The sequence below is a fragment of the Salvia splendens genome, chromosome 3 (genome assembly GCF_004379255.2).
Source record: "Salvia splendens isolate huo1 chromosome 3, SspV2, whole genome shotgun sequence".
Classification (NCBI taxonomy): Eukaryota; Viridiplantae; Streptophyta; class Magnoliopsida; order Lamiales; family Lamiaceae; genus Salvia; species Salvia splendens.
In genome coordinates, this window is record NC_056034.1 from 31558741 (window position 1) to 31575744 (window position 17004).

Consider the following 17004-nt stretch of genomic DNA (forward strand, 5'->3'; position numbering starts at 1 on the left):
ATGAAGGATGTTGGTGATGCTCAAAAGATTTTGGGTATCAATATCTTTAGGAATAGAAGGGAGTCTGTCCTTGTGCTTCACCAAGAACCAGATGTGCTTAAGATCTTGCAAAAGTTTAACATGTTTGCTGCTAAGATTGCTTCTGTGCCCTTGGCTGCTCATTTTCTATTGAGTAAAGATTTGTGTCCCAAGTCTGGTGCTGATATTGCTGCTACGAAAAAGGTGTCATATGCTAATGCTATAGGTTCTGTTATGCATTTGATGGTCAGTACTCGGCTTGATATTGCTTATGTTGTGTCTTGCTTGAGTAGATATATGTCTAACCCTGGACCTATGCACTGGGAGGCCATGAAATGGCTTCTTAGATATCTTATACATACTGTAAAGTATGGTCTGTGCTTTTCTAAGTGTGATGATGGTGTTGAATTATGTGGTTTTGTTGATTCCAACTATGCTAATGACAAGAACAAGAGAAAGTCCACTACTTCCTATGTTTTCACTGTGTGTAGGTCTTGCATCAGCTGGAAGTCACAATTGCAACACATAGTTGCCCTCTCCACTACTAAATCAAAATATATAGTCATCACAAAGGTTATGAAGGAGGCTATATGGTTAAAGGGAGTTCTCTCTGAACTTAAATTCTTAAAAGCTACTCCTGCTTTGTATTCTGACATCAGTCTGCCATTCAATTGTGCAAAATTCCTGTTTTTCATAATAGAACTAAGCATATAAATGTTAAGTTCCATTTCATTAGAGATGTTGTTGAGAAAGGAGAGGTTTTGTTGCATAAGGTGCATACTGATAAAAACCCTGCTGATGTGGGAACTAAATGTCTACCTATTGAAAAATTGCTCACTTACATAAAAAGTTTGCATTTTGATTGTGCTTAGCACATGCATGTCCCGGGGAAATAAGACCTTATGGATTAATTGGCTTTGGCCTTTTAAGTCCTAAGGCAATGAAAGTCCTATAAGACTAATTGGTTTACCATTTGGTGTCTTGTTAGACAACCTGATTATACTCTTGACTAATGAGCCTTCAACTTTTTGGTGTCTAGGGATAACCTTGTAGGCTATGATGAAGCAGCACTGGACCAAGGCTCTCTCCTATATCTCCTAATGTGGCCCAAGGTGGAGATTGTTGAATAATAATGGACAAATCAGATTTGGGCTGAGTGTATGAAGCCCAAATGAGATATTAAACTGGCCCAATGTTTTATGAGGCTCGTTTATCCTATCCTTACCTGTGAGGCTCTGATTGCTGCCACCTGGCAACTCCACGCGGATCATAAGTCTGAGCCGTTGGATGTAGGGTTTTGCTTGTTTGCAGAGTTATGTACTCCGCCTCCTCTCATTCCCTTATTCATTCAGTCTATTTAGTTCTCTCTCTCTTGTGATACTTTCTGCCTTCTCTCTACTCTCTCTCTTCCCTTGCGGCGGGTATCGCCGATCATCTCCTTCGATCTTGTGTTTCCACCGATGATTCTCAGTATTAGTAGGATCTATAGGCGTTGATCTTAAGTTAGGCCACTTTTTCGGTTTCCTTCTCTGATCTGGTGTTAGATCTGACCTTGTGGTTAGATCTGGTTGGGATTGAAGGTATTCTTGAGAGATCCTATGTTGTAAGGCTGAGATCTAAGAGGTTTGTGACGATTTACGTGTTGAGATGGCCTTAGCGACTGGTAGTCAGCGAGAACTAGGGTTTCACTAGTTTCTGATGGTTCAGTTCGTTCTACGGTTCAAACCTTGAGGCATTCAGTGAAGATTTGGGGAGGTCCAAGGCCTAGTGCAGTCACTGTTGTGACCTGAGCCATTCCATCCAATCTCTGAGTATCTTAACTGTTTCTCATTGTGTTTCAGATCCTTAGGGATCTTGTGTTGTTTTACTAACTCTGTTATCTAAGTGTGTTGGAGATGCATTGGATCAACTTAATTTTAGTACAGGTTGTACACTAAACATTAGCTATGGTTTATCCTTGTATCTTTTCTTAGATTCCGATAGTGTAATTCTTGTAATCATATTTAGTATTTTGGCTTATAACTTATGAGACTAGTCCTCTCAGTACGCGGTGTAATACAAAAGAGGTCTCGGTAATTAGTAAACCATGTTGGTCTGATCCCTACATGATCAGACACTAAAAGACGCCACCTTTTGTGTTTGTTCAAAAATTCTCCCCTAGTGATTTTATCATCTTATTGTTTTATGTTAATGATATGCACATTATAAGTGTTGTCAGAATTTCTCAGTTGAAGCATGCTTTGAGCAAGTTCTTCAAAATAAAATATTTGGGGCCAGTGAAGATAATACTTGCAATAAGCATATCGAGAGATAGGAAAAATGGAAATTGTGGCTATTGGAAGAAATGTAAATTGAGAGATTTTAAATGTAGAAGGCTAAACCGGTTATCACTCAACTGACTACACATATGAAGTTGAGTAGCAATTAGATTCAATCCATTGTTGAAGAAAAGGAAGAAATGAGGAATATTCCTTATTCTTCTGATGTTGGTAATCTGATGTATGCTATGGTTTGTTCAAGACCCGATTTAGCTCATGCAGTTGGTTTACTGGGCAGATTTCTCTTCAACCCAGTAAAAGAGCATTGAAATGTAGTAAAATGGATTTTGAGATATCTTCATGGTACTCCAAATTTAAAGCTTACTATGGAGATGTAAAATATGTTCTAACCGGTTACATAGATTTTTTTTAACCGGTTACATAGATTTTAATTTGACTGGACATGCTAGATGTTGATACCTTGGGTCTACTTCAACGTTCTTGAATACTTTTGCAGGAGAAGTTGTTTTTCTGCAATCTAGATTGCAAAAATGTGTAGCTTTGTCGCCAACAAAAGAAGATGAGTGTATTGCAACTACAAAAGCGTGCAAAGAGATGTTACTCCCTCTGTCACATTGAAATAGGTCAATTAGGGTAGGCACAAGTTTTAATGCATAATTGGTAAAGTAAGACAGAAAGAGAAAAAATAGTTGAAATTGTATAGTGGATGGTGGGATTTATAATGATAAAGTAAATGAGAAAAAGATTTTCATAAATGGATATGGGCTATTTCTGTGGGATGGTCGATAAAGAAAATATAGCCTATTTTTATGGGACAAATTGAGTATATTTGAATAGGTTCTGGAAGGAACTTGGTTACTATGTCATACTTGTGATTGTCAATGTGCAATACAGATTGCAAAGCATCCTACTTTTTCATTTCAAGTAAAAACATATTGATGTGAGGTATCTTTGGATACGTCATGTGCTCAATGAAAGGTTGATTGAACTTGAGAAAGATCATATGGGTGATACTTGTACTAGTATGCTGACCAAGATTTTGTTAAGATGTAATTTTGAAGTTTGTTGTTCAGTTTAGTTATTCTAGAATAACAAGATCCACCACAGTTGTGAGTGGGGAAATTTGTTAAGTTATAGCTCCCAACTTGTAAAAAAAGACTCAAATGGAACTAATCCATTTAACCACTTAAATAGGAAAATGGAAAACATATAAAAACTACCTTTAGTGTAGGAGCCGTGTATATTGAGAAGTATATTGAGAAGGGGGGAGAGAGAGAGATAGAGAGAGAGGTGTTTTGTTCAAGATCAGTATCAATTTTCATCATGACCGGAGGTTAGAGGACTTGCCAAACTTCATTTGGATTGAAGGAAATTGAATTTGAACGGTTAGATCTTCAGTTATTAGGATTTATTTTGAAGTTGTGTTAATTGTCTAGTTCCTTCGTTGTGTTGTTAAGACTAGATATCATTGGAAATTTTTTGGTAGTATTCTCTCCTAGGTAATAGAGGATTTTACAGACTAATAAGTCCCATAGTTTTTATCTCTTCACATTGAAGAGGGTGTTTGACGTAAAATCTTGGTCTTAATATTTTTTGTTAGTGTTTTTTGTTATTATCTCATTATATTGATTCGGCTACATTAAATGTTAGTCTATTGTACTCCTAACATATACTTTTAAATCGAAGAGAATTATTTATTTATTGTGTTTAAAATCAGACCACTCCTCCCAACATGATGTTGCTCTCTACTCCCGTGTAGTTTGTTTGCATATACAATAAGGACATAATTGCTTGTGAAAGAATGCACCTACACTAGTACATTTTGGTATGCTGTATAATCATGTGGCTAAGAAGTGAAATAGGACGAAAAGTACCCTTTCTATCTAGTTTCCTTATTATAGCTTTAGTCATTTTCATGTCACTATTTCAATGTCAAATAAATAACACAATAAGACGTCATCCTCGAATTGGCATGCATTCTCATTGAGTACCTACTTAATTACATAATAAAACGCCATCCTCAAATTAGCATTGTATCCAAAATCGTTAAAATAGATGGGACCCGGCTAAATTCCAACCAATTTTTTTACAAGCAGTAATATACTCTATCCATTCCTAAAATAAGAACTTTTAAAATCACACTAGTTTTAATGTAAAATTAGCAAAGAAAGAGAGATATAGAAAGGAAGTGTGTTAGTGGAAAATGGGTCACATCTTATCAGAGGGAGAATTTTTCCTAAAGTAGAAATTTTGTTAGGGGATAGAACAAAAAGAAAATAATTTTTATTTTTAGGGGACAAGTGAAGTATGAATAATATTTTCAGCGGACAAAAGAAGTATCAATAAGCCAAAAAATACATATCTATAAAATCCCTAATCCCTTCAACACTTTTGCATCAACAAAAAAGTAGCCATGGCCACTAAGAGAAACACATTACTTGCCCTTTTGCTCTTGCTCAACCTCATATTCTTCTCCTTGACCACTGCTTCGACTTACCCGATCCCAAAACCAGGTTCAAGAACTCGACCAAACCCCAAACCGCGCACCCCATCTAGCCCGTGTGCAGGGACTCCATCGGGCCAGCAACCCGGGAGTCCACCGGGCCAACAACCAGGGACTCCACCGAGCCAACAACCGGGAAACTCATCATGCCCTAGAGATGCCCTAAAATTGGGTATCTGCGCCAACCTAATCGGAAACCTTCTTAACGTGACCATTGGAACGCCACCCGTGACCCCATGCTGCACCCTTATCCAAGGGCTGGCCGATCTTGAGGCCGCCGTCTGCCTTTGCACTGTGATTAGGGCTAACATTTTGGGCCTCGACATTAGTCTTCCCATTGCTCTCACCTTGCTCCTAAATGTGTGCAGCAGGGAAGTCCCTAGGGACTTCCTCTGCGCTTGAAAAGCGAACTTAATTCGGTCATTTGAAGCTTGAATTTTATGCTCATTAATCAAGATTGTGTGTGGTTTTACTATTGTTTGTGTTTGTTAGGATGTGCTGTGTGAGGAAGACTTGAATAATGTTAGTTTTAGTGTCATGCAGTTTGTGTAATGGTCAATCGAATTGAAAATGTTAATCGTTTTATCAAGCAGTTTGTGAAATTTAATTACATTTCTTTCTTAATTACTATTCGTCATTTTGGATACGTACGCGATCACATGCGCTAACGCACACACGTATCGAGTTCATGTATTTGTAAGGAGAAACTAATGCTAAAAATTAGAGTTTATAAAACAATGCACGAAAATCAGTCAAATTTGATTAAAGTGTCGATCCACGGAGACGAAATGATTTTTTAATTCTAAACAAAACGAAATACAGTACATTAAAGTAAAAAACTTTATGCGTTGAAAAGAGTTTTGAAACTAAACATTAGTGAAAGTTGTAAAAGGTTCCAATAAGATAAAGTGCAAACGGGATATGTTGGTCTAACAATTCTTTGACAAACCAGACAACTGCATGAGATCACTATTGGGAGTTTGGGACTAGACTAAGGCTCTGTTCGGTTGAGCTGACTGCGTGTGATTGTTCTTTTTCACGGCCCGCATCTAGGCCCGTCTCCCAATATATTTTTGGATCTTATTTCGCGACTACCCATCTGGCGCCGACCCGTCCGATTATCAGAGCATCCACAACCGTGCTCTTGCCAACGAGCACGGTTGTGGGTCCGGCTCCACTTTTTCTGTCTGCTCTTAGGCAAGAGCACAACACTCACAGTCGTGCTCTTCTGCAAGGACGAGCACAAGGGTCCCACCATTCCATTATTCAATTTAAATAAAAATATTTCCACAAAATTAAAATACATTAAACATACCCGGAATAATATTACAAAATACATTAAAAATTACATAATTAAAATCTTAAAAATAAAAATTACATAATTAAACTCCTAAAAATTAAAAATTACATAATTAAATTCATAAAATTAAAAAACCCACTACTCGTGGCCGAATTTCGCCCATATGTGTTTGATTAGGTCTTCTTGTAGCTGAACATGAGTTCGGGTATCGTGCATTGTGTGCCTTGTTTCGATCCTCTCACCCACTGTCGTATGCACACCTCGGCGTGGGGGAGACCTCGCGCTTGAGCTTCCGGCTTCATCCTCGTTGTAAAAGCTAGCCGCCCTCGGTTCTTCATCGGCTATAATCATGTTGTGTAAGATAATACACGTGTACATGATGTCGGCGATGTTTTTCACGTACCACAGCCGAGACGGGGCCTTCACAATGTTGAATCGGGCTTGAAGGACCCCTAAGGCTCTTTCGACGTCTTTCCGTGCGGACTCTTGACGCTGGGCAAAAAGAACCCGTCTCGGGTCTTACGGGTTGATGAGCGTCTTCACGAAAGTCGACCACCTTGGGTAGATACCATCAGCAATATAGTAACCCATGTGGTATACATTTCCGTTGAAGGTGAAGTCGATCGCCGGTGCTACACCATTCAACACATCATTGAAGAGGGGTGAAGAATAGAGCACGTTCAAGTTGTTGTTGGATTCGGCAACACTGAAATATGCATGCCAAATCCATAGGCGGTAGTCGGCGACCGCTTCAAGGATAAGTGTTGGGTCGCCGCCTTTATGGCCGCTTAAGTGTTGCCCCCTCCAAGCAGTCGGGCAATTCTTTCACCTCCAATGCATGCAGTCAATGCTGCCAAGCATACCGGGAAAGCCATGGACTGATTCGTGAAGACGAAGCAACTGTTGGCAATCATCAGTGGTGGGTGCCCGAAGGAATTCATCACCAAAAGTTGTACGAACTCCCTCGCAAAAAATTTTAAGACAAAGGATTCCAGTGGACTCACCGACATGCAAATACTCGTCGAAGAGGTCGGCCGTTTGCCCAGTAGTGAGTTTTCGGATGGCACACGTACACTTCTGCAACGCCGAGAGACTTTGCCGACCGGCTGCATCTGGACCTTTTTGGAAGAATTCAACACGGGCGGACAATGTGTTGACAATACGCATAAACAAGCGCTTTGACATGCAAAAACGGCGCCTAAAGTAATCTTCCAGAAATCACGGCGGGTCGGCAAAATATTCGGCAACGAGCCTTTCGTGGGCTCCCTCTCGGTCACGATGGATGTAGCGGCGAGTTGATCTAGTTGGTTGAGGAGGAGGGGCGGGGGTATTCGCTGCGACATATGCTTCATAAGCGGTACGATGTTGTTCGTAGTATTCTTGTTCTTCGCGCTCCGCTTCCGCAATGAGATGGGTGAAATTCATTTGAGGTTTTGAGTGAGAGATGAAGGTGTAGATAACTTGTATGAAAAATATGAATAAGAGATGAATGAGAGATGATTTGATTTGAAAAATGGATGATGAATGTGTGTATTTATAGATGATTTTGGGGGGGGAAATAAAAAATACAAAAAAAAGGAAAAAACGGCAATTTTTTTGGGATTGGGAAAATATATATTTTTTTGGTATTATTTTCGATTTAAAAAAATAAAAAAAAATAATTTTCCAACGGATATGTCGTTGACCAATCACACGCTGCCACGTACGCTGCTCGTTGGCACGGACGTGCTCGATGCATCGAACAGCGCAGTGCCAGCGGCAAGAGCGCAGCGGCGGACAGCAGTGCCGCGCCGCTAACACGGACGAGCGCGTGCTCTTCGTTGTGGATGCTCTCATATTTGCATGTACGTAAATATCGAGGTGGGAATTGAATATTGAGTATTGAGTTACATTGTAAATTGTAATTACATATTACGACAATTTTTCATTACATATGGAAACAAAAATTGTAAAGCTGCAATTGAAAAGTAGGTCTTTGATGATTAACGGGTATTATTGCTCCTAATTAAAAGGTTAAAACCTATTTCTTCACAATAATCAAATAAGGTATAATTAATTTGATTTGATTAGATAATAATTATTTTTATTTAATTTATTTATTAGTTAATCATTTAAATATTTTGATTTAATATTTATTTACAGTGAAAATAATTTTTAATATTAATTTTATTGACAAGGGGAGTGATCAATTGTTAACTTATCATTTAATTGCTAACTACAACTAATTTAAGACCATAGGATTTTAGAAATCTTGTGGTCTAAAATTTGCCACGTGTAATTTTCATTTTTATTAATTAAATCAAAAAAGAAAAAAAAACTACCAAATTAGGGTTTTGGATGAAAATATCAATATAGTGTCTCGAAAATATCAACACATTGCTTTGAGAATGTTAACACATTGCTTATATTGGCATTCTACATATATTATATTCACATATTTTATATACGACATTTGTGCTATACGAAAAAATTGAAAATTTTCAAAAACAATTTCAAATTTTAACATTGGAACATATGCAAGTGAGATCTCGTTAGAATCCTTATAAAATTATCTTTAATTTGATATATGTTGTGCGAAAACATAATTTAAATCGAGAAAATTATATGCGTTTTAAAGTTATGAGATATTTTTCAAAAGTTAGTTATAACTAATTTGTTGTAAATTGACCTTAATACCGTTATTGCCGTTTTTTGTTGATCGTATTGACATTCCGAGGCTGATGATCTAGGCCCTTGATTTGAATATCTAATGACTATTATTTAATTGTAGTTAGCAATTAAGTATTGAGTTAACAATATAACACTCCCCTTATTGATAAATAGTATTGTACTAAAATTATCTTGACAACCAAACAACCACATAACATCCTATACTATTATAGTCTTGGATAAAGCCCATCTCCACATCTCTCTTATTGTATCTCACTATTATTTAATCTAATGAAGGGAACGCCACCTAAATGTATTAATCAATATTATTTAATCTAATGAAGGGAACGCCACCTAAATGTCTTAATCAATTTATAACTTTCGTTTAATTAAATACTAAACTTCAAAGTCGCAATTGTTTGCTATATTTAATTGTCAAAAGATATTCTCAAAGTCAAAGAATTTTTTATAATTTTAAGTGTTGTATACAAGGGAAGAGAAGGGACGGTGCAATGACTCGTGAATACGTAAAAAGGAATGTAGAATTTCAATAATATAAACTAGACTAAAGTCCCAAAATGGTCCCTAACATTTGGCGTTTTTTTTTATTTTGGTCCAAAACATTATCTTTTGAATTATTCGGTCTCTCACATTTGAAATCGGACCACATTTGGTCCTAAATTGACGGAATGGTTAAAATTTGACGGAATATAACAATCAACACAATTTTAATCAATTTTGACCAGATTAATAGTTATAACTATGTTTTATTAATGGCTAATACCTAATTAACCTAAAACTTAAAAATGCAAAATTTAAACGCGAAAATTAAAAAAACAACTTTTTTTTCAATATCTAAAATTAATTAACAATGGCAAAAATCCACCTGAATCCATCGGCAAACACTTGTTCATCATCATCTTCTTCTTCTTCATCGGAAAAGGAAACGTTCACAGTGTGGATGAAATCCCTCGTCTGCCACGGAAATGGCTGCACGGTCTTCAACTCCAAAGGCCAAGTCGCTTTCCGTGTTGATAATTGTCAGCAGCGATGCAGCACAAAGGCCTTTCTCATGGACTCCACCGACAACATCCTCTTTTCTTTAAACAGAAAGGTAATTTTAACCCGAGATTTATATGCTATTAAGGCTGTTTATTTATGTTAATTAATTTTGTAAAATATGTGCTGAGACGATTGAGTTGCGAATTTGCAGAAATTAGGGTTTGGATGGTGGGAGGGCTTCGAATGGAGCGATTCGAATGTTAGGACGGAGAATGTGTGTTTTTGAGTGAGGAGAGGGGTGTGATGTGTGGTGACTGATGATGGTTGCTGCAATTACACGATTGAAGGGTTTGAGGAGATTTTGAGGGAAGGGTTATGGCGGAGGCAGCAAGAATTTTACATTCCATCATAACAAATCGAGTTTGACTGTTACATTCCGTCAAATTTTAACCATTCCGTCAATTTAGGACCAAATGTGGTCCGATTTCAAATGTGAGGGACCAAATAATTCAAAAGATAATGTTTTGGACCAAAATAAAAAAAACGCCAAATGTTAGAGACCATTTTGGGACTTTAGTCTATAAACTATACATACAACAAACCTTCCTAACATTCATCTATACAAAATTACTAAAAAAGTTACTCCATACAACAAGAATCCATGAAAAACTTCATTCTGATTACACAGCTAGCTAGCCATCACGGCTGCGTAAGCCCCCTCGGCGAGGTCCGCCGCCCCAAATCAAACGGCCGATCATGCTGCTGCCCGGGACTGTCCGGTGTCCCCGCCGCCGCCTCCCCAAACACCTCCGCCCCCACATACTGCTGCACCACCAGCACCGAACACGTCGCCGCGAAATCCGACGACGCAAGCAAATCCCCAATCGCCCCTAGCTCCGGGCACTCGCTCCAATCCGTCAGCCCCGCCGTTAACGGCGATGTATGCCCCTCCCCTCTCCCCACAATAAACAGGTCATGAATCACATCTATCGACCTTATCGCCGCCACCGTCTCCTCCCCATTGTTCACAAACTTCTCCGTGTAAATAACCGATGGATCGTTCGAAGTCCTCGATCTAAACTGGTTGATAAACTCTGCATCCATCTGCTTCTCCCGATCGTTGTCTGTGTCCACTGTCAAGACCTCCCGCCCGCTCTGCGCCCGCCCCGCGGTGTCGCCGCCCTCCCCTGGCATGAACCGTAGCACCGTGAGGTTTATCCCTGGGTGCTCCGACATCCGGGAGGCGTACGCCAGCGCCTCCCGATCGTCTGGGCCGCCAAAGAACAGAAGCGCCACGTGATGGGCGATCTGGTTGGAGGCCAGCCTGGTCGACCCGGTGAGGCCCCGGTCGACTAGGATCCCTATTGAGCATGGCGCATTTGCCAGCACGTTCTGGTTGATGGTGCGGAAGGCCGGGTTTGTGGCCTCCATCCCACCATCAACCGTCTGGTGCTTGTGGAAGGGGATGATGATCAAAGCAACGCGTTTGTCCTCCGCCACCTCGCAAATGTCCTCGTGCATTGTCGAGTAAGGTGAGATGGCGGTAAGGGGATTGACCGATACGAACCCTACGTTTTGTTGGAAGTTTTCAAAGGCGTGGATGATGTGGTCGGATTGGGCCTGGGTTCGGTTCAGGGCAGGCCGACCGGATTTTCGGGCTGTATGGACTATGAGCATGGCGGAGGAGCGACCGGTCAGCTCGACTAGGTGGAGGATGTACGTGCAGATGGGGGACTTCTTGGTCGGGTTGGAAGCTTCTAGAAGATTGATGATGGTCGGAACGTTTCTAGGAGTGTGCACGCACACTAGGACACGGAACTCGCCATCTGGTTTCGTTCTCTGTATGGTCCTTCTCTTGTACGGTGCGAATTTCTTGGCAGGTTTGTATATGGATGTCACGATTGGACTAATGACGGACGTCATCACGGTTGCTACAATCACCATAATAGCGAAAGCTTGGTCGTCCAGAACCTGTTATATATATAGGGATGTGATCAGTTGCTAAATATTTGCTGAGTGCTAACTATGTCAACAACCTATGTTATAGATGTCAACACGAAGAGATTTGTATGTTAACTAGATTTTGTTTATGTACAAATGTCTTCGTGTTGATAACTACAATAAAACTGTGCATACACAACTGAATTCGGGGCACAAAATCAGCAATACCTTCTGATCTTTTCCGACATTGAGCACGATCATCTCGATGAGACCTTTAGCATTCATGAGCAAACCGAGCGTGAGGCCTTCGTAGAACGGGATCTTGTAATAGAGAGTGACAAGAAGCGTGCCTGCAACTTTACCGGCACAGGCAAGAACGATAACGACAGCTAGAATAGCCCAAGTGCTGAAATCTTTTATAGAAGAGATGTCAGTTTTGAGGCCGCTGATGGCGAAAAATAGGGGCAAGAGAAGGCCGGAGACGAAATCCTCCAGCCTCTCTATAAGAGTTATACCAAGAGGTCCATTTGGGATGACTAAACCAAAAACAAAAGCACCGAACACAGAGTGTGTGCCAAGAGCATCAGTAATGAAACCCGAGATCATGACTCCGGTGAGTATGAGGCAGATGTAGAATTCACTAACGGATTCCCCCTCCGGTGAGTTCCCTATCATCCGGAAAATGAGAGGCCTCACAACACACACACAGAAAACAACAAACATCACACTCGACAGAATCACCCAGAGGGAAGCCAGAGACGCAGCCTCGTTCTCTGCTAAGGCGATGGCGAAGGCTAGCAGAATCCACGCGCACATGTCGTTGATAAGAGCCGACGACATAGCTAACCTCCCAATCTCTGAGTTGAGAAGCTTGAGCTCTGCGAGGATACGAGCCAGAACAGGGAAAGATGTGACAGAGAGGGCCACCCCGAGGAAGAGTATGAACGTGCCTAGCCTCACAAACTCGGACTTCTCGTGCAGAACGAAAGCAAAGGAAATGCCTATGAGGAATGGGAGGATCATGCCTGCGATCGCGATGACCAGTGCCTTCTTACCCGTGCGCTTGATCACAGTGATGTCCATTTCCACTCCGATCAAGAAGAGGAAGTAGAGTAGGCCTACATTCGCCATGGTTTCGAGAACCATGACGCTCCTTAGTGGGAATATCGTGTCTGCGAACTTCTTGCTTCTTCCCAGTACGGACGGCCCCAGGATTATACCACCCTGCATTTAAAGAAAGCAGTAAACATAATAAATATGTCACTCCAAAATACTAGTATCATGAATAAATAGTGTCATCCCTCTGTCCCGTAAATTTTGTCACACTTTGACCAGACACGAGTTTTAAGAAATGTAATGGAAAGTGAGTTGAAAAAGTTAGTGCAATGTGGGTCCTACTTTAATATATTAGTTTTATAACAAAATGTGAGTGAGAATGAGTCAGTGGAATATAGAGTCCACTACCAAAAACTGTAAAAGTGAAATGTGACAAATTTTATGGGACATACGAAAATGGGACGATGTGATATAAAAGTATGGTATGTTCCAAGAAATGCAATATTACTTGGAGCCTTACAAGGATCTCGGAGATGACACGGGGCTGTCGGAGGGGTTTGAGGGCGAAGACAAGGATACGGGTGGTGACAACGATGAGGGTTAGCTGTAGGATGAAGAGCGGGAGGGAATAATCGAGAGGGTTATCGCCTTGCCAAATTCCATTCGTTGTGATCATCGTTGGAGCGTAGCATACGATCATCTGATCCGTTCGGTTTGTGGAATCCGCCATTTTTGCTACCTCTATACGTCTATACCTTTCAAAGTTTTTGTATATAGATAGTCTCTTTTTTCCTGTGATGAACTTGTTGAGATCTTTGGATATAAATGGTTAAGTGCTAACGCTTTGTCGTTGGTCTCAAATCACCTGCATTCTTCATTGTTGTTGTAATAATCATTTCGACATCCGAAATTGAAGGAGAAAGTCGACGTAAATTCAAGAGAACAACTAAAACTGTATCTGTTTTAGTCATTTTTGTGTAAACGATTTTGCTTTGGGAGGTTGTGGATTGTCTTGACCGGTGGTGAGGATATTTAGCGTGGTATGTGAGAAATATCTATATTGGGAAAGATGGTTGTATCATTTTAGCAATGGATAAAAATTTTGATTGAATTTTCTTCCAGAAAATATTTGAATGTTTTGGACTATAACAATGGCTTATAACTAAACTCTACCAAGACTAACTAGTTAATAAATCCATGTATAAATTAAACTGGTAGAAATGCAGAAATTGCAGTAGGTCTCAACTCCATTCCTCGTACTATTTTAATAAAATTTTCTCGTTTGAGGCTTGACCGCTTGAGAAAGGTGATCATGAGAATAAATAAAAATCTTTTAACCTTATTAAAAGAAATACGTATGTTTATAAGTCTGTCTAGCTCAAAGGATTTGATAAAAGAACGAGATAATAAGTATTCCCCCGTCCCATACAAATAGTCTGAATTTCTTTTTTTATTTATTATTTATGGTGAGACTAAAAGAGTATACTTTTTCTGTAACATCCCAAATTTTTAAAAATTAAAAATATTATTGAAATATGAATGATGAGGTTGAAATTTTAAATTATAAAACTAAAATTTGAAGAAAGTAAGAAATATTTCCTTTGTAGACGTTGTTTATTTTAGATAAGTTGATTTATTGATATATAAGAAAATATACTCCATCTAACATTAATCGAAATTATTAGATTAGAATATATTTTTAGTGGAAGTATGAGAATTAATACAAATAAATAGAGAAATAAAACTCAAAACCCATTTTACAATTAGAAACTACTCAATCCGTCCCAAAAGAATATGCACTTTTTCCTTTTTAGTTCGTCCCACAAGAATATGCATTTTCCAATTTTGGAAGCTCTTTTCTCTCTAATGAGGTGAGATCCATTCTCCGCTAAAAATATTTTAATTACTTTTTCTCTCTACATCTCTCTTACTTTACCAATTTTGCATTAAAACTCGTGTCGGACTCAAAATATATATTCTTTGGGCATGGACGGAGTAATATATTTAATCTTTCAAAATTTAGTCAAATTATGCAGGTATGGAGTATCTTTTTTGAAGCATTTTAACTTGGTAAATACTATTGGGAAGAAAAATAATGATGACATATCCATTCTCTCTCCACACTCTTCACCCAAACTAGGCATGCACAATCTGAATCGGACAACCGGAACCGGAACCGGGGCGGCGGTTCCTAACCGCCGGACGGTTCGGCGGTTCACACAGTCCGGTTCAGGTTCAACGAAATGAGAAACCGGAACCGCCGGTTCAACGGTTAAACCGGCGGTTCAACCAAAATTTAAAAAAATATATTTTTTATTTATAAAAATTAATTTTTATATTTAAAAATAATTTTTACGAATAAATGAATACAAGAAATTCATAATAGCCCATATATATTTGATGGGCTTGCGAATTTATGAAACCATTCTAGGTTGTTTCTCTTTTATAGAGACATCCTTGAATATTTTTTGTTTCACTTTTATTGTGGGACAAAATATGTTGAATTTTCTTTATAACTACATGTTTAGATCATTCATTCTTCTTTTTCTAATGTGGGTTACAAAACTTTTGTTTTGTTTTCTACATTTCTTTATTTTTACTACATTTTATTATTCACTAACTTTATCTTTATTTTTGTTATGATTCTTTTTCTAGGACAAAATTATAGATAATAATAACATCAACTAGAATAGTTTAATTAAATTTGAATGTTGCATGTTGCTAATAATTTGTATATTTATAGAATGTGGACGTGTTCAAATAATTGGATTTAAATGTAAGTATGTGGCTAATTTTTCTTAATATATTGATTAAAATGTGAAAAAACATCAATTAATATAATTGGTATAATAATGATAAAAATAGATAACTGAAGAATGATTTGTTTAGTGGTATAATATAGTTTATATATTAGTAGTAGACTAATAGTATGATTTTGTATAGTAGTTGTTATTCTAATAGATGTAGTATAATTTATATAAATAAAATTATTATTTGTGAATATATTCTTGATAGATAAGAATAAACACTTATTGAGTAATATGATTTGTATATAGATAAATAATTATTCATATTATAGTTATCGCTAGATTAATACAATTTGTATAATAATTATTCTCTTAATGTGTATAATGGTATTTATTAGTTAACATACACATAAACTTATACACAAACAAATCGATAATGATAAAGAATTAAAGAATAATACTTTATGTAATTATATTTGTTGTTAAGTTATAATAATAGAAGATAGTCAAGATATAAACTAATATAAACAAAGATGATGGAGATGTATCATGTAGTTATAAATAAGGAGTTTTATCCCACATTGAAAGAAAGAGCAAAACATCCAAGAACATGTAGCTATAAAAGGGAATCATCCAATACACTCTCTTTTCAACCCAAAGGCTCAAGTCCAACATTAAGTGTAAATTGTAACTTATAAGTTGTGACTTGTGACTTGTAGTCTCGTTGAAATAAACACTAAAATGAGAAGAAGAAAAAAAAATTACGAACCACCGAACCGGCCCGGAACCGACGGTTTTGAACCGCCACCGGAACCGCCGGGGACCTTGGCGGGCCGGTTCAGGTTCATGGAAATCTTGAACCGTGAACCGCCGGTTCCGAACCTGAACCGGCGGTTTTCGAACGGTGTGCATTCCTAACCCAAACCATTGCGCCAAACCCATTTTCATTTTTAAAGTAATCTTTAATTATGATGAATATTTAATTGCAATTATCATTTCCTAATTTTAATTATACTTTATAAGTTATTAAATCTTAATTGTTATTTTTATAATATATAAATAGTTATACATATGGCATAATATTTTTTAATATATTACAGTTAATTATAGTTTATAATTTTCTAAATATTATATTTTACAGTATATTTAATTTATGTATAGTAACTATATATATTAGTAGAATATTTTTCATATAAACTAATTAACAATTCGTGTTTAGCTATATATATTTGATATAATAATATTTTGTCACGTACATGTTTTTAATAAATATTAACTTTATCTATTTTTATATATAAAATATAAAATATTTATATTTACATTAACTAATAATTTAATATATTTTTTTATTATACTCCATCCGTCTTACAATAAGAGTCAATTTTTATCATTTTCGTCCGTCCCATAATAAAAGTCAACTTTCACTTTGACTATAGATGGTAAGTAGGCCTCATATTCTATCAATTTATTTCATTCACATTTAATTATAAAACTAATACTCAATCCGTC

The 17004-nt window shown here is 37.7% G+C and overlaps 3 protein-coding genes across 3 annotated transcripts; 2 read left to right on the plus strand and 1 right to left on the minus strand.

Annotated features, from left to right (window-relative positions):
- On the plus strand, positions 1-732 carry LOC121796866 (secreted RxLR effector protein 161-like). Its single transcript, XM_042195638.1, has one exon. It carries the CDS (start codon positions 1-3, stop codon positions 730-732), a length of 732 nt encoding a protein of 243 aa, XP_042051572.1.
- Positions 733-4679: 3947 nt separating this feature from the next.
- Positions 4680-5424, plus strand: LOC121793692 (pEARLI1-like lipid transfer protein 3). Its single transcript, XM_042191735.1, has one exon. It carries the CDS (start codon positions 4711-4713, stop codon positions 5200-5202), a length of 492 nt encoding a protein of 163 aa, XP_042047669.1. The 5' UTR covers positions 4680-4710; the 3' UTR covers positions 5203-5424.
- Positions 5425-10450: 5026 nt separating this feature from the next.
- LOC121796867 (cation/H(+) antiporter 15-like) lies at positions 10451-13626 on the minus strand. The gene is made up of 4 exons (XM_042195639.1): positions 13614-13626; positions 13269-13561; positions 11921-12916; positions 10451-11722 (listed from the first exon to the last, which is right to left on the minus strand). The coding sequence occupies exons 1-4, from the start codon at positions 13624-13626 to the stop codon at positions 10451-10453; spliced, it is 2574 nt and encodes an 857-aa protein (XP_042051573.1).
- Positions 13627-17004: the final 3378 nt, after the last annotated feature.

Excerpts from the sequence above, each read along its gene's own strand:
- LOC121796866 (XM_042195638.1), top strand. The coding sequence starts at position 1 with ATGAAGGATGTTGGTGATGCTCAAAAGATTTTGGGTATCAATATCTTT.
- LOC121793692 (XM_042191735.1), top strand. The coding sequence starts at position 4,711 with ATGGCCACTAAGAGAAACACATTACTTGCCCTTTTGCTCTTGCTCAAC.
- LOC121796867 (XM_042195639.1), bottom strand. Across the intron at positions 12,917-13,268 it reads GTGTCATCTCCGAGATCCTT|GGTGGTATAATCCTGGGGCC; the intron begins GTAAGGCTCCAA and ends CTTTAAATGCAG. Across the intron at positions 11,723-11,920 it reads ATGTCGGAAAAGATCAGAAG|GTTCTGGACGACCAAGCTTT; the intron begins GTATTGCTGATT and ends TATATATAACAG.